This window comes from Eptesicus fuscus, chromosome 7 (assembly GCF_027574615.1).
Source record: "Eptesicus fuscus isolate TK198812 chromosome 7, DD_ASM_mEF_20220401, whole genome shotgun sequence".
Lineage (NCBI taxonomy): Eukaryota > Metazoa > Chordata > Mammalia > Chiroptera > Vespertilionidae > Eptesicus > Eptesicus fuscus.
In genome coordinates, this window is record NC_072479.1 from 74,667,984 (window position 1) to 74,684,352 (window position 16,369).

General features: G+C 39.3%; 1 protein-coding gene across 1 annotated transcript in view; it reads right to left on the bottom strand.

The window, feature by feature from the left end:
* Positions 1-16,369, bottom strand: part of IRAG2 (inositol 1,4,5-triphosphate receptor associated 2) — an 83,100-nt gene that overhangs the window by 15,218 nt on the left and 51,513 nt on the right. The window contains 8 exon segments of the mRNA XM_054718617.1: positions 8-35; positions 121-184; positions 1,661-1,718; positions 3,643-3,713; positions 5,982-6,016; positions 6,018-6,087; positions 6,234-6,298; positions 6,408-6,454. Coding sequence (XP_054574592.1) covers positions 8-35; positions 121-184; positions 1,661-1,718; positions 3,643-3,713; positions 5,982-6,016; positions 6,018-6,087; positions 6,234-6,298; positions 6,408-6,454 — 438 coding nt within the window.

Below are 16,369 nucleotides of genomic sequence, written 5' to 3' on the forward strand. Positions count from 1 at the left end.
AACTCACCTCTACCTCCTTCTCATTTGCGGAAATGCTGTAGGATAAGACAAAGAACTTATTCAAACACAATTCAACAGAAAAGCAAAAAACGTTAGCATGCTATGTGAAGAAGAGCTTACTTGTCACTTTGTTTAAAGTTAACCAATTTCACAGTGGTTACAGGAGGAGAGGAAACAGCAGCGTCTATTAAAAGACAGTAAGATATTATTTGGTTAAAAAGGCTTATTAACAGCAACAGCTAAAGGCACATTCAATAAAATGTTATGTCCTCTCTTCACTAACAAAGGTGTTTCATTGAAGTATGTCTGAGATGATAGCTAGCTAACAATGCATTTGCTGAAACATAGCTTGATGTTATGCTATGTTATTCATTCAGCATGTGGATGAATAGTCTTTGAATCGAGAGACAGCTCAATTTTTCTCTCTGAATTTGGATGTTTGACTTGATCCTGTGGCTAAATGCATACCTTCCTCTGGTGCCCTGGTTCTCTTTCACAGCAAAGTTAGAATAGCAGCAGCAAGAGTAATAGTGATTGTAGTACTAGTAGTAAGAATAATAATAGTGTAATAATAATAATAATAATCTATAATAATAAAAACATAATATGCTAATTAGATTGGACAGCTGAATGAGACCTGCAGGCCTAAACCGGCAGTCAGACATCCCCTGAGGGGTCCCAGATTGCGAGAGAGTGCAGGCTGGGTTGAGGGGACCCCCCCCCCCGTGCATGAATTTCATGCACCAGGCCTCTAGTAATAATAATAATACTGACACTGATAACAACAACATCAACAATACACATGGTCTCAACCATTCAATCACAGGTTTACTACATGCCAGTCCCACGCAAAGCTCTTTATATGTACTAGTGACACTCTTAATGACAACTTCGCAAGGAGGAAAAGTAACAACTTCATCAGAGCATTTACGAAATAAGGATGATATTATTGTTCTATAGTAGCTAACTTGTATGGCAACTTCTCTGCCTAACACTTTTCTAAGTGCTTCAAACACAATTTATTCAATCCTCACAGTAAAACTTCTGTGATAGATATTGTTATTATCTCCAGTTCACAGACTAGGAAACCGAATCACAGTTTACCTACCACACATAGATATCTGGGAGACCTACATAAAACTATGTACATAAAGCATTTAGCATATAGAATGCCCTCAATAAAGGGTAATATCTTTTTACTCATCTTTTCCATTTTGCAGATGAGGAAATTAAGACTCAAATTAAAAACTTCCCAAAGTCAAAGCTAGTCAGAGACTGACCCAGTACAGTGTCTGTGTGACCCCAAAGCCTGAATTCTGCCCACTACTCCCTCCCATTAAAGGTGAAATGGGGAGGGAAGCTTAGAGCACTTGTTCTTTCAATATTGGCTTGTGTACTTTTAGAATTTACTCCCAACATTGGCATGGTTCTTAGTCCACAACAGGGCAGTAGTCCTCTGGGGTCTAACAATCAGTGGCAACATGAATGTGACTTTTTGAAAACAATACAAATGGAATCAAGAATCAGTTCTATTGGCTAATTTTATCTAGTGATGCACAATTTGTAGATGCCACATCTGCACTCAGAAAGATTTCACCCATAAACATGCCAGGCAGGGGGAAAAAAGTTCACATGGGGGTTCAGAGAGAACATTCCTTACCTCCTGCGACACATTCTTTTCTAGGCTCATCTATTGTTTTTGTTTCCTCTTTGGCTTCCTAAAATCATAAAGAGATTTTATTGTTGTACATAAAGTGGGTAGCCTTTATAACCAATTTCCTGTCCTCCCCTAACCCTACCTGGTCAAAACACTAAAACAAAACAAAACACATTAAACTGTCCTAGGGTTAAAGAAGAAACAGGACTGGCTCCAGGGAGGTTTCCAATCTAGTTGCAGCATGAAGGACAGAAATACGTGAAAAGCTGCAAACAGGATACAAGTTACCACAAAGCAAACTAGGATGAATGGCTAAATAAATGGGATCTAGACAAGTAGGTGCATGGCAGAGGAACAAGAGAGACACCATGGCCGGAGTAGCATGGAAAGTCTCTGCTGACATGGAACATGCTGAAGCCTGATGGAGAGGTAGGAGAGGATGGGTGAGGAGGGAAAGAGGGTTGTTCTAGGACTACTGCATGCAATGGGATATTGGAGAAAACTGCGGCAAAAATAACGGCCAAGATTGTGCTGTTCGGCTTTTACTCCATATGAATTTACTTGAAGGTCACTGATCAACTGTCTTACAAATGTGTCTATACAAGAATCTCCACAATAAGAGGGTTATATTGCGCTGCCTGGGCAATCTAATGGGAAAGCTGTAGGCATGCAATCATTTCATGATAATAATTACTCAACATTCTTAGAAATTTTCCATAAAAATAAGTCTAAGTCAAATTTCCTTGGTAGAGCCATTGATAACCATATCATGTAATTTTAAGGCGGTTGAAACTAAGACCGATAAAATGTAGCAATTGCAACACTACAGGTAAAGCACTGGATCGTTCTTGTCAGCATTTAAATATTCTTAAGTTTTCTGAGTCCTCATTCAACCCCATGACCTCTTCCAGCCATGGCATTTTCTCCCTCCCCTGCCCTTCATGGCCACATTTCTGGGAGGAGTTGTCCATGGTTGTGCTTCCAGTTCTCTGTGTCCCATTGGTCAACAATGAACTGCTCTGCTCCTATATCCAACACACCAAGAAAACTGCCCTCTCAGTTTCCCGTGAACTCCCTACTGCCAAACCCCGTGGATATTCTCCAGTCTTTGTCTTACTTGACGTCACTGTGGCGTCTAAGACAATCCATCATCCCCTCTTTCTTGAAGATGTCTCTTCCCTTGGTTCTGCTCTCCCAACATCTCCCCATCACTGCACCTTCTCCTCAGACTCCTCTGCATTGCCTTCTCATATTAGAAAATGGAATCACTGGGAGTTAGTTATCCTCAGTGCTCTCTTCCTGACTGCCAAATCCTTGGGAAATCTGATCCACATACTTGGTTCTTTGCTGATAACTCACAAGTGTGTATCTGCTTCTAAAAGTCCCATTGGCAAGTTTAAGAAAATGGGCTTATAGTCACATATAAAATCTCCTTACAGACTACTGATGTCTCACATTGGCCTGAAACTTTTTATTTCCACAAATTCTCCTCTTCTTACTCCCTCCTTCCTCTCATGTTATTGTGTTCATATCTCCACCATGACATCCCTTTTGGCCTCTCACCCCAAGCATTTTCCTCTCACATCACTAATCACACTCCAGTTGCGGAGTAACTGTATGCTTCTTCCCCTAACTAGAACATACCTTTGAGATAGATATCAGTGTTTTATTCAGCCTTGTGTATTGTGCCTTCACTTATTTTAAAAGTCCTCTACTGATTGATATTGGGCTTGTTTTCAGTAGACCTTTGAAGAATAAATGAGTGAATTAAAGACTCTGCTGTGTGAACTGGGACAAGTCACAGGGATGCTTTGGCCTCAACTTGTTTATAAAATATTTGTATAATTACATTCTTCTAACCCCATGATATTTTGAAAGGAGAAAATGAGATAGTGCTTTTAAGAGTATTTTGCAAACTTAAAGGAACAGTTCCACCATTGTAATATATCATTGCTTTCATTGTTAACTCATGTATATTTCCTTACCAGATTTAACATGGTTTTGTTCTCATTCACAGAGCTTTGGAGGGCAATATTCTCATGAGCTGGACTTGTGTCTATGAGAAAAAGAAAACACACTAAACAGTTGGGGAGCTGTATCAAATAAAAGAGGAAGAAACAGTGAGGGTGGCAGTATGAGCAGCACAAGCCTTAACATGTTAGATAAATTCATACTGCATAACTTCAAAAGTGTCCATTGATTCAGAATCAAGACTAGAGTAGCTGAGGTTCCCAAGGAAGCTAGCCATATAATCAGTAGAAATTAACATCTGTATAAATGGCCTTCAAATACTCCAGATTTTAATATCTTTTTAAAGGCTGCTGCTGCTTTGTTAAAAAACAAACACATTACTAGTATAATTATAGAAACTGGATGAAGGAAGGATGGGCAATTAGTAGCTTAGTAGCTTTTTTATAGCCTGACAAACAGGTTTTTAAAAATTACATACCTAAGGCTGATAACAAAAGATAGCCTTCTAAAATATGTATCTTTCTAAATAAAATGTCAGCAAACTAGGAAGAGAAGATGACTTTTAAATTATGCCATTCCTTTTTGTAATTTCCCTTTATTTTTGAGTACTTTATTTGCATGGTAATCCTATCTAATAAAAGAGTAATATGCAGATTGACCATCACTCCAACACACAAGATGGCTGCCCCCGTGTGGTCAAAGATCCTGCCCCCATGTGGACACAAGATGGCCAACACAAGATGGCCAGCAGGGGAGGGCAGTTGGGAGGGACCAGACCTGCAAGGGAGGGCAGTTGGGGGCAATCAAGCCTGCAGGGGAGGGCAGTTAGGGGTGACCAGGTCGGCAGAGGAGGGAAGTTGGGGGCAAACAGGCTGGCAGGGGAGCAGTTAGACATCAATCAGGCTGGCAGGGGAGTGATTAGGGGGTGATCAGGCTGGCAGGCAGAAGCAGTTAGGGGCAATCAGGAAGGCAGGCAGGCGAGCAGTTGGGAGCCAGCAGTCCTGGATTGTGAGAGGGATGTCCCACTGCCTGGTGGGATTGGGCCTAAACAGGCAGTTGGACATCCCTTGAAGGGTCCCAGATTGGAGAGGGTGCAGGCTGGGCTGAGGGCCAACCCCCTCAACCCCCCATGCATGAATTTCATGCACTGGGCCTCTAGTATACTTATTTAGCTCAGTGTAGGCACAACAGTTAATAGCTATAGGTAGGTTTTGTTCCTTTCTTTTTAAGAAAAAAAATAGTTGAAGAATGTGTTATATTTTTCAAATTTTTATGGAAATAAGAACAAAATGGTAAACACTTTCTTCAGAGATATACATTTTTTCCCTATGGAAATTTTATTTTCATATTTCTTTAAGTTTTAAGACAGATAATAGATTCATATGGTCCATACATTTAAAAATGTAAAATGTTTCACATACCATATAGAAACCCACTTTCTGTTGTTTTATCTACCCTTCCAAAGATATTTTATACATACATAAAAACTTTTTTCTCTTTTTTTTTTTTTTTACAAATTTTTACATGTAATACATAATTATTGGTGTGTGTGGTTTCCTTTTTCAAGAAACAATAATTCTTTGCTAACCTTCCAAGAAAACTGGTTCCTTATATATGTTTTATGGATCCATATAAGTATTTCATTAGATGGATATGTCAAAATATACTAACTAGTATTCTATCCTACTGATAGTTAACTTGTTTTCAATATTTTTTTATTACAGACAACAATATAGAAAATAAAATTCATACATGTCATATTGTATGTGGGTACTTGTAGATCTATAGAATAAATTCCCTGAAATCAAATTGTTTTATCACAAGATGTGCATATTTAACATTTTGGTACATATTGGCAAATTCCCCTCCATATTATTTACAGTAAGTGGTGTCTCACTGGGGATGGTAGACAGTAACTACTTTGTTTCCAGAGTCAAGTGGCAGAAAGGATCTAACATCTCATCTAGTTAGTTCTTTTGCTTCCTGAATGGACCATCACTAATTGCTCTATCTCGTAACCTAATAGATTCTAATTAGGGTTCTGGAATTTCCTTTGGCTCAGATTCTACATCTGAGCCAAAGTCGAGACCCAGTTGTGGCTAATCAATCTTTGCCATAAAGAAAATTTTATTGAATATATTGTAATTTTGGTTTTATATACAAAATTGGAAAAAAAAAGGTTGGTAACATTACCATAGTAAAGGCAATAGTCATCTCTTGGACTTAATTTCTCTATACTAAGTCTCCAAATTCTTTTAAAAAATAATGCAACTGAGAACAGTTACTCTACTAGCTTATAGGTCTGCTTAGTGTTTCAGGCTGGAAACCATAGTTGATCCCTTTAAGAGCTTACCTTTGACTTTTATCATAGCAGAATCTGATCTATCCTTCTTTTTCCTCACAGAGTGATTTACAAGCAAGGTAACCAGAAGCCTTATTCAAAGTTTCTGACCCAGAATCTATCAACAGGAAGAAACCAAGAGCACTATGCAAAAGTATTTGCCTATGTTCTTCTCATTTGCACACACGTCAGCAGGTCACAGGACATCAAGCTCAGAGTTATAATACTAACACTCTGTGTTGATATCTTTCCGAGTCCACTCACCACTTGAAGTTACAGTACTCTCAGTGGATGACGTGTGTCCAGGAGATGATAGTGTGGTATAATCTCTGCCAAAAGAGTGGAAGAAATATTTTGAGGTGTCAGGTCCAAAGAAATCTCTCAAAAATTAATTGAATATGCATACAGATTCACACACATACAACAGACAAGGCAAACCTGGACTGTGGCAGGCTCTCGGAATTCAAGCGTTCAATACCATTCTCCTTAAGGGGGAAAAAAAAGGGAAAAGTAGAAATAAGTCCAACAATTTGACATTTTCCATTCCAGAAAGGTGGTTTTAAGCAAACATTTTCATATAATTTTCAATGAACCCATGTTTACTTAGCTCTTTTGGAGAGGATATGGAAATGGGATTACACAGGGCAGATTGATTAGCCTACTTCCTCAAAGCTGTACTTGCAAAAAAAAAATCCAACTTGAAGTATACTTCCACGTCCAATATTTAAATAAAAGCTGACAAATTCTTGGACAAAACAAATTCTAAACATAAAGGGCAGATAGAGTTTGTTTCATGGACTTAAGTCAAGTTTTCTTTAAACAGAACATTCTATGTGGACATAAAACATTTCTATTTATGGAGATATTACTCAACTTAAAACTTTTGACATGGTGATTTTGAAATGGTTCTCAATTTTCTAGCTTGATCAGACACTTTAAACTTAATCAAATTCTCAAAGATCTGAAGGATTCCATCTAAGGCAGCACCTATTATTAGGTGCTCAAATGGGCTTAACAAGTCCCTGCCTGCTTGGCCAAATGTTTGAAAATCTCATTTGAACTTAGTCTCTATCAGGAGTTCCTAATTTGGGGGAACTTTGGGACATTAGGGTTGATGACTTCACTTATTCTATTTCAAAAAATACAGTAGAACATAGGTTTCTCTATAATAATAAGATTTTCTAATAAGCTTATTTTCATTATTATTTGATCTATTTAGGAAAGTAAATTAAAATGGAATAAAACTGAAATTATTTGGACATATCAAAAACCTGCATAGGTCCAGCCAGCATGGCTCAATGATTGAGTGTTGACCTATGAACCGGGAGGTCATGGTTCGATTCCTGGTTGGGTTACATGCCCGGGTTGCAGGCTTGGCCCCTAGTAGGTGGTGTGTTTCTATCTCTCTCTCTCTCTCCCTCTGAAATTAATTTTAAAAAATTCTTTTTTAAAAAGCTGTCTAAAAAAATACACCTGCCCAGACAATGTAAAAAATGGACACATTTAAAGTATTCCATAATCAAACATAAAACATATTAACTGCCACAACCAACAACAGGTTTCAGTGGCAGGATGCTGGGTATCATACACAGCAGTTAGAATCCATCCAAGATAGACCTGACCATAGCCACAGAAAAAGTGAAGGTCTAGCAAGGGTTTGCTGAATCCATCCAAGATAGACCTGACCATAGCCACAGAAAAAGTGAAGGTCTAGCAATGGTTTGCTGCAGTATATAACAGCAGCTTACATCTATCTGTTGAGCACATTAAAATTTACAATAGCCCTTTTATGTATCATCTCATTTAATTTCCCAACAATCAGATGCAGTGGGTTTTAACAAGAAAAGATTTACTTATTTCAGGTAAGGAAAGTAAAGCCAACGAATAAACGAATTTCCCAGGAATATTCAGCATGTAAACCCAGATCAAAATAAATATAGTGTCCTCTCTCCTGTAAACAAAACTGTTTCTGAGCCCTAGATGGTTTGGCTCAGTAGATAAAGTGTTGGCCTGCAGATAGAAGAGTCCTGGGTTCGATTCTGGTCAAGGGCACAGACCTTGGTTACAAGCTCTATCCCTGGCCCTGGTCGGGACACATGTGGGAGGCAACCAATTGATGTGTCTCTCTCACATCAATGTTTCTCTCTGTCTCTCCCCCTCCCTTCCACTCTCTCTAAGAAATCAATGGAAAAATATCCTTGGGTGAGGATTAATAACAACCACACACACACACACACACACACACACACACACACACACACACACACAATAAAACAAACAAACACAAAAACTGTCTCTGACATACCCTAACCCAGGCTATTGGGGAGGCAAAGACTTCCAATTATTGTCTTAGATTGGCAGATTATTTAAATATAAATTTTTTAAATGTTCACCTCAAATGTTTAGAAAACTCCACAAACTTTGCAAAGCTAGAATTCATATCTAATTCTCCTACATATTAATACTGAGGAATCCTCTCCCTTTTATTTCATTTCTTCTCTGCTTTAAATATCTTTGGGTTAGATTACATGGGTCAGACTAAAGCCCCTCATGACATCAGTTTAATTGAATTCAACAACTATCATCAAAGGCCCACTTTGTACTAGGAACAGTGACACACAAAAACACAGCTCTTGTCCCAGGAGAGCTCGTAGGCCAGTCAGGAAGACAAATACATAAAACAAACACTTCATATATTACAGGCAGCATTCCACAGAGGAAAGTAATATGCACAGAACAGGACAGAGTGGGGTAATATTTGAATTAAATTTTGTAGAGAAATTGTACCTTATACTCTGGGTAGTTAAATAATGATGGCCCTCTCCTTAAAAATATTTTAATAAGTTGTATTAGTAATTACTGTATGCTTATTTAACTATATTCCAATATATATAAGAAATAAAGCTATAAAGATAAAAAATAAATATCTTTCAGTTTCATTGAGTATCGTACTTCATAAAAGTCAGCAAAGAATGATTCCTTAACAATAATAAAAATCAGGCCCTTTTCACACATACTAACATATAAAAATTTGTTATGTGTAGCTTGAAATAACACTTATTATTGTGCTATAATTAACAATGTTTGTTACATGTAATAATAATTATATTGCACGAACTAAAAGTTAATTTAGTCAGAAAGAGATGTCTTGTATCTATCAGGGTCATGGATACTTGAGTTTGAATTTAAGAAGTATGAAAGAGAATGTAGTTATTTCCTATTTAATTAAACTAGTTTCCAATATGGAAAAGAACCCACCATTTTGCACGCTTTGATTTTTTAAAAAGTCAAATTATTTAGTGTCAAGATAATGAATATAGCAAAAATATAGTTTGTCTCCATCATATTACAAATGTCTCATTTGTCAGAACCTCTTCATAAGCCTCTTTTGTCCTAAACCTTATATGTGAAACATTTTAATGAGAAGCCTTTCGATAAACATAGAATATATATTAAATAAATAATAATTATGAGATTTTGGAGAAATGTCATATATTTGGTAGTGATACATTACTGCATTGTTTTGGAATAGTTACAAGGTAAGCAATTGGATATTGCTCCAATTTATTAATCTGTATAAATCTCACTGATCAGAAACAAACCAATATACAACATATCTCAAACCTAGATTTTCATAAATTTGGTCTACCAAAATTTTTTCCCTTTCTTACAAGAATAACCATACAAAAGAAACATTTTTTTTTTCAAGTTTAGGGTTATCGTTAATGAAAGTTGGAGACACAGCCCTTCAGGGTATCTGTGCATGTGGAGTGGGGTTGGGAGATAACTCAGCAAAACTTTCCACAATTGTGCTCTTTTCTTCCAGCTTCAAAAGTCACCTCTATCCCAGCCAGCATCTTGGACCTCTAGGAGAGTCTAACTCACACACAACTGTGAGACCTGGCAGATTGTGAACAAGGTAATCTAATGGATATATTAAAACCAAGGAAAAGAAATTGACTAAAAGCAAGAAAAAGAAAGTTGAGATGAGAGACTTACTTACATAGAAGACTGGCTCAAGTCAATGAGTCCAAAACATGCTGAGAGCATACACCAGGAAGGACAGTCTTCCGTCCCAGCCATTCAAATACCAACCTGCATAGCATTTGCATGCAAATCCATGGTTCAGCCCATTTGCCTTTGATAGTAAGAATCTAATTTAGGGTGGGGTAGCCAAGGTACTCATGAAACAAAGTGAGACAGATTCTCCCAGGGCTGGGTTAGCAAATGCAGGACACACTCACACACACACACACACACACACACACACATCACAGCAGTATGATGTCAATATTTAGATAGAAAAATATGAACAATAAGAAATAACCTTTAAAATATTAGTAAGGGCAATGAATAGACCTAGATAACCCCCTCCCCCAGGTTATTTTATTTTTGCTCTTCTAGATGCTGTTACTTTATAGATTTTCTGATCAGAAACCCTTCCACTAATTCATGTTACCAATTTTTACTATTACATCTATTTTAAACACTTGATGCTACTCAAATAAATTAATACAACTTTCTGAGGAAAACAAAAATAAAATAAAAGGCACTTAGATAGACTTATTTCATCCTAACTTAAAAAAAAAAAAACTACCTTGACTTGATTCAGTGTTAGTTTCATATTCTAAAAAAAGAAATAATGTACAATGAGTGTCAAAAGATTGCAACTGCTGTAACCTAAACAAAACTAAATTGCCGCACAGGTGGTTGTTTTTTTGTTTTGTTTTGTTTTCCCAATTTCTAAATAAAAGGACACCACACCCTCTGATCTCCAGGACACACCCACCACTTTGAGGTTCCTTTATAATACAGTTATCAATCAACTTCTACATGTCCCTATTTTGCAACTGGCAGTGTTATTTATTCTCCAAGGTTATTAATGCTGCACCCATGCACAGCTTGAGAGAACAGGATGGACAATAGCCAGAAAATCTTCTGAGATAATTTTAAAAGAATCCTGCCCTTTGCCTCACATATCACCTCCTCCTAGTGATAGTGCCTCTTAAACAAAAACATGTTATAACACGAAGACCTCAAAGGGAAGCAAAACACACTATTTGGTGTATGTGATTTTTTTAACGCCAAAGGAAAAACAGAAATTCATCTTTATATCCTCTGACCTGTGACAAGATATCCTCTGAACTCCACACCGCTGATAGTTCTGATTCTGGATGACAGTTACAGCTAATTTCTAAGAGTTTACTATGAAGCATGCAGTACATTTGTTAGAGTGTCTTGGTGTAGTCAGATCTGAGATTGGAGTAGGTAGAGGGGAAAATCAGGTTAGTTCTCAGAAATTTTCATGAAACTTCTTAGTTCTTGAAGTGTTTGCAGACACACACAGGTCCAGCTTTGCAAAGTTCTTTGAACCCTTTGGCTGCAATTCGGACTTAATGGTAGGAACAATAAAGAAGGAAAGGAAGATAGGCTCTAAGGAGAGACAACTGGGCCCCAGAAAGAAATTGCCACGAGTGAGGGAGAATTGAGGAAGTGGGCACTATGTACAGCTGGGTCTAGCTACTGAGGGAGCAGCAATACTTGATTCAGTGGGAGGCTGGGCTCTGACCACAGTATCTACCAGCCCTAGTGGATGATTGACATGCCTTGAAAAGTAGAGGATAATTTTAAAAATGCATCACAAGGAGTCTACTCAATGAACACCACAGTAAGACCCTGCTGTACAAGTGCTGAGACCATCTCTCTACTGACCAAGCAGTGATCACCAAAGGCCCCAACACAGAGTTTCGAGGTGGTGAGCACAGGACGAGGCAGGGCCTGTGGACAGTGTGCACGATGAGCAAAACAACTGTAGAGATGTGAGTGGTGACACCAACTGCCTTCCCTGCCCATCTCTCAGGAGAGGAAGGATCCCTCCCTAGGAAGAGGCCTTTAGGACATTGGGAAATATTGGGATATACCCCTATTCTTGAAAATGTTAAAAAAGACTTCCTATCCATCAGCAAGGGGAGAAATTGCATCGAGATTTGTCTTTATCCTAAATAAGACCTAGTTGGCATGTTTCCATGGACTGATTAAGCCAGAACTTAGTCGTTGCAGATATGTATATGTGTATGTATATACATAACTAGAGACCCGGTGCATGAAATTCATGCACGGGGTTCCGGGGGGAGAGGGTGTCTCTCAGACCAGCCTGCACCCTCTCCAATCTGGGACCCCTACCTGGATCGGGCCTAAACGGACAGTCGGACATCCCTCTCACAATCCAGGACTGCTGGCTCCCAACTGCTCGCCTGCCTGCCTTCCTGATTGCCCCTAACCGCTTCTGCCTGCCAGCCTGATCACCCCCTAACCACTCCCCTGCCAGCCTGATTGATGTCTAACTGTTCCCCTGCTAGCCTGTTTACCCCTAACTGCCCTCCCCTGCAGGCCTGGTCACTTCTAATTGCCCTCCCCTGCAGGCCTGGTCACCCCCAACTGCCCTCCCCTGTAGGCCTGGGCCCCCCCCCACAACTGCCCTTCCCTGCAGGCCCGGTAGCCCCCAACTTCCCTCCTCTGCTGGCCTGGTCACCCCTATCTGCCCTCCCCTGCAGGCTTGATCACCCCCAACTGCCCTCCCTTGCAGGCCTGATCCCTCCCAACTGCACTCCCCTGCTGGCCATGTTGTGGTGGCCATCTTGTGTCCACATGGGAGCAGTAATCTTTGACCACATGGGGGCAGCCATCTTGTGTGTTGGAGTGATGGTCAATTTGCATATTATTCTTTTATTAGATACAATTAGATAGGAGGCCTAGTGCATGGGTGGGGGCCAGCTGGTTTGCCCTATAGGGTGTCCCAGATCAGGGTGGGGGTTCCCTTGGGGCGTGGGGTGGCCTGGGTGGTTTGCAGGCTGGCCATGCCCCCTGGTGACCCAAGCAGAGGCCCTGGTATCTGGGATTTATTTATCTTCTATAATTGAAACTTTGTAGCCTTGAGCGGAGCCAAGCCTCCTCCTCGCTCTGTGGCCGCAGCCATTTTTGTTGGGATTTATTTATCTTCTATAATTGAAACTTTGGAGCCTTGAGTGTGGGCCAAGGCAAGCCAGAGCTGCAGAAACTTGGCTTCCTCCATCGCCAGGGGCAACTCAAGCCTCCTGCTCTCTCTCCAGCTCTGTGGCTGCCGCCATTTTTGTTGGGATTTATTTATCTTCTATAATTGAAACTTTGTAGTCTTAAGCAGAGGCCAAGGCAGGCCAGGGCAGGTGGAAAGCTTGGCTTCCTCCATTGCCAGGGAAACCCAAGCCTCCTGCTCTCTCCGTGGCCGCAGCCATCTTGGTTGGGTTAATTTGCATACTTGCATCTGATTGGCTGGTGGGCGTGGCTTGTTGGTGTAGTGGAGATACGGTCAATTTGCATATTATTCTTTTATTAGATAGGATTATTAGATAGGATTTTTGTATCTGTGTACATGTCTATTTGAATCCTCAAAAGAACCCTGCAAAGTAATACCTCTGTTTTACATGGGGGTACAACCAAACGGAGAGAGGTTAAGCCCCTTTTCCAAGTTCACACAGCTAAAAAGCAACAGAGCCAGTCTTCAATCCAGACCTGCTTGATTCCAAAGCTTTTGCTAAGTGGCTGAAGATTTTAAGTCCTTATTTGGAAAAAATTCAAATAAATACAAAAGTAGAATGATTAACCTTTGTGTTCAATTATTTAGATTTAATAATATTCGACCTATGCCCAATCTTGTTTCACCCATATTGTGACCCACTAAACCCATCCCTACATTGTTTTGAAGCTAATCCCAGATATCACAGACATTACTTCCATAAATATTTCAGTCTGAATCTCTAAAAGAGAAGGACTGGAAATAATTGACTACCTTCTTTCCTCTTTACACTAAAATATCACAAATAAATAAATTTCCCTGGGTCAATAAAGTACCTTTACCCTCCACAAGAATGTCCCAAATTGGGCCCCAAATTATGGAATGTTCTTTTTGAGATATTAATCTCGTGAGAGTTCTTTTCTGACCAAAGATCCTCTTATGAATACTGATGTTCACTTTAAAAAAAAAAAAAGTATGTTTTTATTGATTTTTAGAGAGAGAGGAAAGGAGAAGGATAGAGAGATATGAACATCAATGAGAGAGAAACATCACCAATTGGCTGCCTCCTGCACACCCCCTAATGGGGATCGAACCTGCAACCTGAGCATGTGCCTTGACCAGGAATCCAACCAGTGATCTCTTGGTTCCTGAGTTGACACTCAACTGCTGAGCCACACTGGCTGGGCAATGGAAAGTTATGTATTTTTTAATTGATTCTAGAGGAAGGGAGAGGGAGAGAGAGACATCAATGTGAGAGAGATGATGTTCACTTTTATCTTATACTGTGCTTTCCGAATAAGAGGCTAAAATATAGCTTCCTCTATGAATATGGAGAAGAACAAAAAATAAATCTCAAGCCCTAGCCAGTTTGACTCAGTGGATAGAGTGTTGGCCCATGCACTGAAGGGTCTCAGGTTAGAATCCAACCAAGTACATGTACCTCAGTTGCAGGCTCGAGTCCCAGCCCAGTCAGGGTGCATGCAGGAGGCAACCAACCAATGTGTCTTTCTCACATTAATTTTTCTCTCTATTTTTCCCCCTCCCTTCCACTCTCTCTAAAAATCATTGGAAAAATATTCTTGGGAGAGGATTACCAAAAAATATATAATAAAACAAAATAAACCTCAAGTTCTCAAGAACACCAGTCTAAAAAATGAATCAGAAAGCAATAGTGTTCACTCTCAATATCTTAAATAGAACCTGAAGGAAGTACAAAAACAAGTAAGTAAATGGGCATTCAATAATTATTAATGGGAAAGCCACTGTTCACCAAATTCATGTAGGAAGATAGATGCACATTTGTCAGTGGCCAAACAAAGGCACTCTCCACCAAGCTGGTAATCCACTACAGAAATAAATAGAAGAAAACAAAGAATTATAATGGAACCAGAATATAGGTGACAATAGGGGAGAACAAAGAGTTACTGGGGTCTAAAATTACTTATATTTTCCTGAGTGGGATAGTGGAGAAATGAAGAAATCAAGGCCTGAAAGACATGACTTTTTCATAGTTACACAGAAAAAGGACCAGGGAAAAACCAGGTCTCTTGACTTCTAATGCATTATGATGTCCACCTCAAGGAAGACTAGAGATGCTTACTGTGGACATTTCTTGATCCCACAAGACAGGTTTTGTGGCATTGTTGGTTGCTGAAACAGGCCTTGACAGTTGAATATAATGTGAGAAATGGAGACGTGTAAATGTTTCCAGTAAACAGCATAAACAGGTTTGTGTGATATATTCTGACAAGACACACTATCTGGTTTGCCTGGCATGTAGGAACAAATATAGGCAGTGATGAGGAAAGGATGGAAAGTTAGGTTGTGACCAGATAAGACAGGGGCTCAAATGCCAGGTCAAGTTGTTTATTATGAAGTCTCTCAAGAATAAAAAAAAATTCTTTAGTTTGAAGGCAAAGAGTGAAGAAAACACCATTATTTATGTTTATGGGTCACTGGGATGAACACAGATTATGATTTTTATATATTTCATCTCATATTTCATTCTAATTCCTTGTACTTACTATTAATGCTTAGGAAAGCATTTTCTAAGGAGAGCTTTCCATTGTTTAAGAAATGGGCGTGGGGGCACGAAGGGGTGAGAGGCAGGGATTTACTCAAGGGACAGGCATGAGGAAGTGAATTGTGCAGTGAACAGGCTGTGCAGATTCTTCAGTGAATCAGAAACCTGAAAACGGAATGGTGAGAATTGGTGGTAACAGCCACAACGTGCAGCCGACAGCCTCATTCCTGGGACTGGAGAAGAAATGGCACAGAATACAACAGGGAAACTATATATCCCACCCCCCACCACCCCCGCAGAGCATTTGAAATGAGTTTCTATTACGATATCTGTTAGCTTCTATTTTTAAATAGATATCAATACCATAGACAAAACAACTCAGTCACAAATTCTAATGAGAGTGGATTGGGAGGTCCTTTTAGATACATAAGCCAGAACATTTCTTAGCCAAAAAACTACTTCCAAGGTTACTATGAGTAATTAGTATGATTGAAATGCCCAAACTCAGTGTTCTAAGAGGGGCAGTGAGAACAGCTTATCCTGTGAAGCTAGACAAACTTGAATTTGAATCCCATGTTTTCTGCTTACTAGTTGAGTAATCTTAGGCAACTTATTTAACCTCTCTAACATCACTGTGTCACCTGTAAAGGTAGAGAATACCTACGATCAAAGTTGCAGAGAGGATTAATAACATGACATGTGGAAATGCTTTCCTACGAAGTACCTGGTCTACAACTGATGTTTGTTTCTTCCTTCTTGGTGAAATCAGTTCCAGATAAAAAGGAAATTACTAATAAACAAACATCCTGTAAGCTTCCCAAATAT